At 37.6% G+C, this 10,899-nt stretch overlaps 2 protein-coding genes across 2 annotated transcripts; one reads left to right on the forward strand and one right to left on the reverse strand.

Annotated features, from left to right (window-relative positions):
- Positions 1-4,627: 4,627 nt before the first annotated feature.
- On the reverse strand, positions 4,628-8,103 carry LOC110895587. Its single transcript, XM_022142909.2, has 10 exons — positions 7,968-8,103; positions 7,826-7,888; positions 7,631-7,759; positions 7,356-7,442; positions 6,771-7,277; positions 5,925-6,400; positions 5,387-5,489; positions 5,234-5,313; positions 4,939-5,163; positions 4,628-4,848 (listed from the first exon to the last, which is right to left on the reverse strand). The coding sequence occupies exons 1-10, from the start codon at positions 8,022-8,024 to the stop codon at positions 4,809-4,811; spliced, it is 1,767 nt and encodes a 588-aa protein (XP_021998601.1). The 5' UTR covers positions 8,025-8,103; the 3' UTR covers positions 4,628-4,808.
- A 35-nt stretch (positions 8,104-8,138) lies between these two features.
- LOC110895586 (pentatricopeptide repeat-containing protein At3g50420) lies at positions 8,139-10,327 on the forward strand. Its single transcript, XM_022142908.2, has one exon. The coding sequence runs from the start codon at positions 8,174-8,176 to the stop codon at positions 10,277-10,279; it is 2,106 nt and encodes a 701-aa protein (XP_021998600.1). The 5' UTR covers positions 8,139-8,173; the 3' UTR covers positions 10,280-10,327.
- The last annotated feature ends 572 nt before the right edge of the window (positions 10,328-10,899 follow it).

Genomic DNA, 10,899 nt, shown 5'->3' on the forward strand with positions numbered 1-10,899 from the left:
CGGCTGAGTCCACGAGTCTGTAACATAGACACAAGTATGCACAAATAATCAGTCATACAATCAAATAATCACATAAGTCACCAAGTAAGATATCACATAATTCTCCTAGTCCCACTAGCCTCCCAGCCTCCCAGACTGCTCTTCCTAGTCCCACTAGCCAATTCTCCCAGCCTCTCAGACTGACTCCCTAGTCCCACTAGCCAATTCTCCCAGCCTCCCAGACTGACTCTCTAGTCCCACTAGCCAAATCTCCCAGCCTCCCAGACTGACTCCCTAGTCCCACTAGCCAATTTTCCCAGCCTCCCAGACTGACTCCCTAGTCCCACTAGACAACTACCTCGATCCATTGGATCGAGCCTCGGCCTCCCAGACTGAGCCTAAAAATAATAAATAAAATGCGCTCAACATTTGTTTATAAAAAGGTTTTGGATCTGGACTTAAGTGGTATGCAGTAAAAATGTTTTCGTGAGAGCCCTAGTGATCATAGTCTAGACTCGAGAGGGAATCCTAGTTCGCTATGATCAGAGCTCTGATACCAAGCTGTCACACCTTGGCTTTGCGGAAGCGTGGTTAATTTGGTGTGACTTCTTAATACCATAGCTTAATCATAGCAAAGCTATATGAATTAAAACATGCAAGAATCATCCATTAAGTTTTAAAAACCAAATACAGTTTCATTGTTTAAAACGGGATCACGCCCTAACAACCATAACCTTGTTCAACAAACATGACAACTTAAACATAACATAAACACAGTTTAAGGACTGTGACTTGTCCAGGAAAGAGTCACATTCCCTAAACCCCGGATGACCTTGGAAACTAGTGCAGCGGGAAAACGTGCCATACCGTGCCAGATCTTTAATTCCCTGAAATACATGTAAGTTGAAAAATCAACAATAATGTTGAGCGAGTTCATGTGTAAGTGAGTAAATAAACCTTTGTATTTATTTAAGAATCCTGGTATGTAGCAAATAAGGAAAAAGAGATCACCAATGGTTTGCAAGGCCATTGATATGTGTGAAGTGCAAGTAGGAAGACTCAAACCTAGCGGATTTTGCGTTGGGCACAAAGTCACCCCGAGGTCCGTTATGCTGGGCCTGGGGCTGGGCTCGCTACACCCAGATAGATCTACCGCTACTGTCCCTCGGTCCTACAATGAGGATTAATGGCCTCAAGTTGCGCCTACCCACTCACATGATCTAAGTAGTAACCCTCCTTACGCTAACCATACCATGTGTAAAAGTACTCGTAATCATAGTAACATGTATTTCACCCCCGCAGTTTAGAAAACTGAAAACAGTTAAGAGAAAAGGGGGACATGAACTCACAGTCAGTGCGTCTCTACCAAGTACTCCGAATGTCAGCTGTGCGACGACCTACATGTACTAATTCTATTAGACGGATGGCCGTGCCTTAGCTTTATAGTTTAGGTTTTTGGGAAATAGTTAGACAACTATTTCGTGTTTATATTTTGCATGTACTTGGTAGTTAATCTCCTTCCCAAGGATGGGGGATTTAGTACATGTGCGTTCAATTTATAATATTAAGTCTCACTTAATATATTTTCATTCCAAATATAAATATTTTTCTCAAAAATATTATATTTCCATTTCACATAATTTTTCCCCAAAAATAATACGTTGATAAAATATACGTTCATAATCATTTCCGTATAATGCGTAAGTTACGTTTTAGTAATCGTGTGGTAATAATAATTACCGTTGTAACTTATATGTTTATCGTGAAAGCGTTCGTATTATTTTGGATTCGTCAACGTTTGTAAATATTATTTTTTTTTTACTCTAAAAATAATATTTGTGTATTTTCACAAAATAATCATAAACAGTGTTGTGAAAAATTATATTTACCAAATATATATTTTTCACGTTTAGTTTTGTGAAAATCCCATCTCCGAATATTTGTAAATAAAGTCGTGGCGAAATATATTTTGAAAACATATCAAAAATAATTCTAACACTTGTAAATAATTCTAAGTGTTAGGTTTTTGGAAAAATTTCGCCAGAGTTTCCCCTGTAACTGGAGGTGGCCGCGCTTTCAAGCGTATCATTTTCTTTTACAAAAATCATTTCAACAACTTCTTGATTCAATCAAACAATTTCTGACACATCAAACTAGTCGACAAGTATGTAAATCGCATAATCGCATGAACTTGTAGTTTTTCCGAAAACTATAGTGTAGATCCCGTTATATTTTGTGGATCTTTGTATAAAATAGTTTAATCTCATAAAAACCTCGTTTTTAGAATAAATTCATCTTTACATCTTCCCGTCATCTTTTACAAAGATCGTTATTTTGTCAAAACTTTTCATTTCACAAGTGTTTATATACTTGTGGTTTGTAAAAATCATGCTTGTTAGTGTGTTATCCGACTTTTAGAAAACATGATTTTCTCGACACTTGGTCCTTTGAAAATACCACTTGCAGATACGTAGATCCGCTAGTTTTAAACACTATTTTACAAGTAAAAATGCTTTTACACAAGTTCATGTTTCTCGTGTGGTAGAGTTTCACCTTTTAACCCTTGTACCGTCCGAAACAAGCTTATGTCAAGATCCATGATCTTAACCAAACCGGGTTAAATGGTGATCCGAGCTACCACAACGTAGATCGGGCTTAAATATTCACAACTTTCAAATACTACAACTTTTACACAACTATTATGCTTTTAACCAACAAGATTCATGTTTTTAGTAGACTTTAAAGCTTCAAAATGCAAGTTTCCGAGTTTTAACCGTTACAAATCTTATTAACCACCTTAGATTAGTTCGAGTATGAGTTTTAAGTGTTATACCTCTAGCTCGAGGCTAGGGAAGAATCTATGCGAAGATGAGGTGGATAAAAGCAAAGCGGAGAGGTCCTTTGTCTTCCGTTAGCTCCAAGACTCCTTATGCGTGACCCTTGACACTTGAACAACCTTGGAATGGAAGGATCAAGAACCGAAAAATGATGTAGAGGGGGAGGGGTGTTCGGCCGAAGGTATTAGAGAGAGAGGGAGAGTTGTGTTTGGGTGGTTTTGTGACAAATGATCTCTCATGTAAACCCAAGTTATTTATAGACAAAGTTAACATGTTTATCCATTGGTTTTGATGTTCTCTAGATATGAGACATCATGGATTATAAAATTCAAAAAATGGTACAAGGTTAGTCCCATGGGGACCGATCGGCCAAAAAGGGGGGGGGGGTCTTGGTTTGATTCCAACAAGTTTAGTTGGTGTTTAGTTAGTTTAACTAGGTTTGATTAGGGGTTAACTCGGTTAGTGGTGTGATGTGTTATAATGCGGGTGTTAGGGTATTCAGGGACCCTAACTGGTTCAGAAAAAGACCAATATTGTTAATGTCAATATTTTTATGTTCCGGGTAAAGTCCGGTCGTTCGGTTGGATAGTAATCCGTTAAAGTGCTTAGATAAGCTTTTAAGTGTCGTAAATAACATTTTTAGTGACACAACTTATTTCTCAAAGTGTCAGGAATATTTTCCTCATGTTTTGGCACTTTATTAGTTAGCCAGAAGCTGGTATGTTAATTAAAGTGCTGTGTCTTGTGCTTAGAGTACGTTTTAGGCACATCCAGTCATTATATCTTATTCCTAGAGACGCAGTTCTACAACCCTTGTATCCCTACACTCACAATGGGTGTAGTAAAATATTTCTGGCTCATACAGGCCTTAGAGGCAGTGTCTGCCTGATGCTGGCTTTATCAGCATGTTCAATAGGTTATCCGTTCTAATGCTACTGTGCTTTTGTGCATCATGTTTCTCACTAAGGTACAGCATGTAAATAATGTAGTGACGGAAATCAAAGTATGATGCAGATATGTACAAGTATCAACAGTCAAGTAGCAGTTCATCAGTAATTTCAGTTAAGCACAGTAATTAAGCAGTAATTAATAATTAATTAAATCGTACGGATACCTGGTTTAGTGAGGGTTGTCACAATACCAATGTTACGATAAGAATTGGAAGAAGAATCGTAAGAGATAAACGAAGATCAATTCATTATCGAGTTGATTGTTACAACCGATTACATAACGATTATAAAACAGAACTAACGTCTAACTAACTAATACTCTCTATCGTCCCTCAAGTTTATCACAAAGACAGATACACCCCCTCTATTCTTTATTACAAACTGACATTATTAGTCCCTATACTTTTTAATACGTAACAGCCTCATGGCGTAACGCCGTAACCTTATAGCATTTCTTAACACAACTATTCATGAAGCTTTGGTAACCATGTTTCATTATCTTTTATACTTGATAATTGCTTATGAACAAGTTTACCTAGCATAATGCTAATAAATTGTATATGTGTTAGGTGAAGGTTGCAAGAAGATCAAAAGTGAAGGTGGGTTTTTTAAAAACATAGCATCCAACATAATGCAGTATTGCCCTGTAATTCTTAAAGTATGTTTTGTATAAGGGATTACACACCTCATTTTGTGTGCTCTGGATTTTGTAAACACATCTGGGATCAAGTTTGTGGTTTTGTTCAATTCGATAAAGTTGAACTTTGTCTGAATAGTGACATGTTCGAACTTTTTAGTTAGGCTACAAACATCACGAAGAAACCATTAGGACCCCCCCCCCCCCCCCCCCAAAAAAAAAAAAAAAAAAAAAAAACGCTTATGTGTTCACAGGGGGTTTGCACAAAATACAATGAAAAGAATATTAATCTAAAAACAAAACTTTAGTCGACCCGCCAATATTCCAATCGCATCAATGCTATTTACGTTTTTAACCATCTGTAAACCGAACAAACAGCAAGACTAATGCTGGATCACCTTTCTCTTACACCCTTTTTAAGCAAAGTTCCTGAAACCTTGTCAAACTGCACATGAAACAACTAATTCGTTACTTCCCTATGGAAATTACCAATATAACCATACACAGAAGACGTTTTACAAGAAAAAAAACATACCGTCGCAAAAGCACTTGTGGATTATACGGAAACAAATCTTTCTGGTGTAAACTCTCTACAGATTTCTTCAGCAGAAGCAAGCATTCGCCCGCTTTATTAAACGCGTGTTCACAAGCTTTCTCATCCTCAAATTTTCTTCGTTTGGGAAATGGTTGTCTTTCACCTTCTGCCCGAAATGGAAACTCCAAAAACGAGTTCCATTTATCACATATAATTCGCAAACACCTGAAATATTCTTGCATTGATTGGAAACAAAACAATAAACAATGATCGAAGTAAAGTGATCTTATCATGCCTTAAAAGATATTCAGCACAGCTGGCTCCAATGTCTTTTGAAATAAGGTAATCAAGAAGCACCTGATGATCATAATGTAGCTGCAAGTGCAAGATTATAACTTTGTAACAAAAGATTTAAAAAATGATAATATTTAAGAATTAAAAGAATCACCTCTGATAGAAATAGATGAAATAAGCGCACAGGATCGAAGATATCAGATAATAGGAAAAGTATATCTTTCTCAACCACCTCGGATATCCAATCTTCGGTAATCCTGTAGGGCGAGTGACATTAATTCACGAATAAATACTACAAATTTAAAACAAAAATATAAAAATAAAGAGTAAATGCCATTTTCGTCCCTGAGGTTTGGCCAATTTCGTCCAAAGGTTTGAAATATTGTCATTTTCATCCGGCTCGTTAACTCCATCCAATTTTCTCCGTTAAGTCAGGGGTATTTTCGTCTTTTTGTTAACTTAAAGGGCAATTCAGTCTTTTTCATTTTATGTAAAAAGACCGAATACCCCTGAAAAAGTCTGAATTGCCCTTTAAGTTAACAAAAAAGACGGAAATACCCCTGCTTAATGGAGAAAAATGGATAGAGTTAACGACCATGGCAAGATTTCAAACCTTTGGACGAAAGTTGCAAAATTTAAGGGACGAAAATGGCATTTTTACTCAAAAGTGAACTATGAGTTGTGTTGCTCACGGTTGTGCGTATTCAAACGGGACGTATGTCAGCTGCAAGAGGATTTGAAATAGCATATCATCTTCATGCATATAAAGCTGGATGAAAGATTTCGTGAACCTTTTGCAGCAATCATCACGGTTATGATGAATATTTGCAGGAAGATGCTTTTTGAGCCATTCATAAAGCGCTGTAAATCCCCTTTTCGAACAAGATTTCATATTCCCACATGATGAACATTGCTTCTTACAATGTTCTTTTAATCCAATCAAACTAAAAGCACACTTTACATAAAGAAAAATAACGCGTCTTTGTAAATGCCGATGAGAAGAAGTTCCGCTAAATGGAGAATCTCTGAGGCAATCATCTTGATCGGCCTCCAGTTCAGATACAGATTCGGATAACAGGTCGTGGAAGTATTTTTCAATAAGATGTAACCATGAAACCACGGTAGCACAGTCTAGACTGATTAGAGAACTCAGCCTGATCATTAGTACCTGCATATAAATAAACGGTTACAAATTATTATCTAACAATGATCATAATATCATATTTCCAGTTTCAAGTAAAATGCCAAAATCATCCCTCACCCTTTTGCCGGTTACATCCAAAATAAGTAAATGGACCCCTAACGTTTCATTTTGTTGCCATTTCCATCCAAATCACTAACTCAGGGACGATTTTGTCAATTTCATTAACTTAGGGACAATTTTGGCAATTTACCCATTTATTCTTTTGTTTATTAATTTTTAAAATTTTATTTTTATCATAAAAAAACAATAAAAATAATTATAAACATAATATACACATTTATTTTTTTTTTATTTTCTCTTTTACCTCAAAATAAAAAAATAATAATAATAATACCAAAATCTTGTGTCGAGTGTACTGAGATTGGCTGCAAGAATAATTATGATTTTCCGCTGGCATTCCGAAACACCATGTTAAAATATTTGGAAAGATGTTGAAGATTGCACGAACGGCTGGATTTTTTTCTTCGCAATCAGCCAATGAACAGACCAACTGAAGAAGATTTCCACAAAACTCAAACCATGATGACCGCGGGGCGTTAATATCATCAGCTAAAATGATGTTACACGCGGCGTCCCACGGTATAACTTCAAGACAAGAACCAAGAACTTGAAAGTAAATTTCCAAGATTTTAGCATCATCTTCTTGTTTCAGAATATTGCGTAACACTAAAACGATAGCACCTACGGACTGCCATCTAGCATTATCCAATACGCGCTGCAAATCCAATAACTCCAGATGTTTAGCTCTAATCGGTGGGTCCGAAGAAGGCAAAATAACTTTATATATCATACGCTCGAAGTAAAAACATAACGATTGCATGAATTCTTCCCAATAACTCCCCTGCACGATTATAAAGATTAAAATTATTATTATGCCTTTTATTATTTTTGTAAATTATCATATATTAAAACAACTTACAGATGCCGCCACAAACTCAGATATAGATACAAGCACATTTGCAGCTAAATGTTGACCATATTGACTCTCTAGACACAGCAAAAACACCTAAAGCAAATCAAAACTGTAAGTTAAATAAACTGACTTCATAATCCTCCAGATTGGATTACCCTTTTGTCTATTTTGACACCCTGACGACATGTATACGACCCGTATACGAGCCTCTTATCCGACCGATGGGTGTCAAAATAGACAAAAAAGGGTAGTGTATTAATAATAAGAGCATGAAACAGTACCAATTCATTTGTGATCTTGGGTATACAACAGGAAGCTGAAGAATGGCACTTTAAATCATCCATCACATGATCACCATTATCTGAACCGGAGTCGAATTCCGCAGTCCAAACCTTTATCCTGTTCAAAATCTACAAAACAAAAATTAGGGTTTTGCATGATTTCAAGTAATGTAACCGTATATTAGCGATTAAAACCTGAGATAAGGTAATTAAGAGCAGTTTCTCTTCTTCGTTGGTCATCAACACCGATGATTTCACCTGAAAAACTTCGAATTGTAAGATTAAAGAACAGAGGATCGGAAAAATAATATAAAACAGAGTGAATTGAACAGTTTACTGTCAACGGATGGAGGGAATCATGAATAAGCCGACAAAGCCGTGAGTATTGAAGCATAGCTGTTAGACGCACAAGTAGTGTTTGATGAAATGCCTCAAAGAACTATTGTATGCCCTTGTATAGTTATATTATAGCCGGAAGTCGAATTGCTTTTATAAAACGAAACGAAACGCAAAACTAACAGGCTGCTGCTGTATTATTAATATATGTCGTCATCACAAGAAGCCATTGCATTAGCAACTGTTTTCATCAAAAAATGCAGTTCGGTCAAAACCCTGAAAAAAGCGCGCCAAATCCATGCTCAGGTCATCACTTCCATACCCGCGGGTGGAAGATCGCCCTACCTAAACAACAATATTCTGTCAATGTATTCGAGATGCGGTTCGGTGTTAGAGGCACACCAGGTGTTTGATGAAATGCCTCAAAGAAGTATTGTTTCTTACAACGCGCTTATTGCTGCTTATTCTCACAGTTCCAATGCATATATGGTGTTCGAGCTGTTGACGCGGATGAGTCGAGAAGGGTTTACGCCAAACGGACCTACTTTTACTAGCTTGCTGCAAGCATCTTGTTGTTTTGGAGACGCAACTTTGGGATCGGCTTTGCATGCACAGATTGTGAAACTTGATTTTATGAGTGACACATTGGTTCAAACTTCTTTACTTGGAATGTATTCGGATTTTGGCGATTTGGAGAGTTCGAAGAACGTCTTCAGCTCTATGGTTTGGAAAGATGCTATGGCGTGGAATTCGATTATAGTTGGGCACATGAAAAACGATAAGATCATGCAAGGATTGTGTTTCTATGGAGGCATGGTAAAGGCTGGAGCTTTACCTACTCCATTCACGTATTCGATGGTATTAACCGCGTGTAGCAAGTTACATCAGCATGACGTCGGGCAAGTCACTCACGCACGGTTAATTGTATCCGGGACACCAACAGATCTCCCGTTGCAAAACGCATTGCTAAACATGTATTCCAGTTGTGGAGATACTGAAATGGAGATAAAAGTTTTTAAACAGATAAAGAATCCGGATTTAGTCTCATGGAACTCGATGTTGTCCGCGTTAGCAGGAAAGAAAGATGCGGAAAAGTGCGTTGAAATGTTTATCCATCTTCGTAAAGTTTCGTTGATTAAACCGGATCATTATACATTTGCGATAGTAATATCCGCAACGAGATCATTACCGGCGTGTAGTTACGGAAGACCGCTTCATTGTCAGGTGATCAAGTCAGGTTTTGACGTAAGCGTGTACGTTGGAAGCACACTCGTGTCTATGTATTTCGAAAACAGGGATTGTGAATCGGCCCAAAAGCTTTTAACGTTAATCGCGAGTAAAGACGTTGTGTTCTGGACGGAAATGATCACGGGTTATGCTCGAATGGGTGACGGTGAGAACGCGATCCGATGCTTCCGTGAAATGTCGCAAGAACACAAGATTGATAGCTTTGCGGTGAGTATTGCGTTAAGCGCATGTGCAGATCTTACGGCTAGCAAACAAGGAGATATGATTCATTGTCAAGCGGTTAAACGCGGGTATGATTTAGAAATGAACGTTTGTGGAAGCTTGATCGATATGTATGCGAAATCTGGTGATTTAAAATCCGCAGAGTTAATTCTTTCCAACGTAAAAACCCCTGATTTGAAATGCTGGAACTCGATGCTGTTAGCGTATGGTCACCATGGGAAAGCGGAAAGCGCGTTTAGAATCTTTGACGAAATTGTGAAACATGGATTAATCCCGGATGACGTAACGTATCTCTCTATGCTTGCCACATGTAATCATTGCGGTTTGGTCGATAAAGGGAAGTTTATATGGAGCTCCATGAAGCAAAAGGGTTTGGTTCCCGGATCCAAACACTATTCGTGTTTGGTTAACTTATTAAGCCGAGCGGGACTGTTAACAGAAGCAGAGGCGACGATCATGGATTTGGATTCGACTTCAAGAACATTTAGTTTTGAAGTGTGGAGAACGTTACTGAGCTCGTGTGTTGACCGGAGGAATCTGGAAGTGGGAAACCGTGTGGCTGAAAGAATTGTGAATGCGAATAAAGAAGATAGCGCAGGGTACGTGTTGTTAACGAATCTTTACGCGTTAATGGATCGTTGGGATGATGTGTCGAAAATGAGAAGGAAAATAAGAGGGCTTGTAGGGGAGAAAGATGCAGGGTTAAGTTGGATTGAGTTGGTTAGTGGCGCACATGTTTTCTCTTCTGGAGATAAAACTCACCCTGAGGTTGATGAATTACAAACTGAATTATTGTCATTGCAACAGAATTTGATGAAACCAGAAGAAGAAGATAGTTTTTGATTGATCATACATTTAGAAATTACTGAATTATATTATTTTATTAATGTACTACTGCTTACTAACTGAAATATATTTTTAGTTCATCAACTCAAATGACAAACTAACATGAATTGCAATCAGTAGTGCTTTGCTTTGGAGGCCGCTTCCGAACTGCGTATGGAAATCACTCTTAGGTGGTGTTTGTTTTTCAAAAAAAGATTTGCGCAGACATTTTACCTCTTAAAAAGCAAACTGCACCTTAGCCTCGCAGCAGGAGTTTTGAACTCCAAGAGTAAGTGTTTGTATAGCTGTTGAGCATTGAATGCATTTGTATTGAACTTACATTGAGGTCGGGGAAGATGAGTCATTAATGCCCCTCTATAAGCGGAATGGTATCTCACTGTAGCCTAGAGCTGACAATTTATGACATGTTAACACACATGACCCAACACGAAATTAAACGAGTTAGAGTTTGAGTTAAATAGGTTCGCGGGGTTGGCATTTTTAAAAACGTGTCTAAATGGTTTCAACCCGCTTAACCTGTTTATGACACGAATAGCATGTTTAACTATCGTGTTAAATGTGTCTAATTTTGGCGTGTTGGTTATGTCTTAATATTTATTAATAGTGTTGCGTATTTT

The sequence above is a fragment of the Helianthus annuus genome, chromosome 12 (genome assembly GCF_002127325.2).
Source record: "Helianthus annuus cultivar XRQ/B chromosome 12, HanXRQr2.0-SUNRISE, whole genome shotgun sequence".
Taxonomy (NCBI): Eukaryota; Viridiplantae; Streptophyta; class Magnoliopsida; order Asterales; family Asteraceae; genus Helianthus; species Helianthus annuus.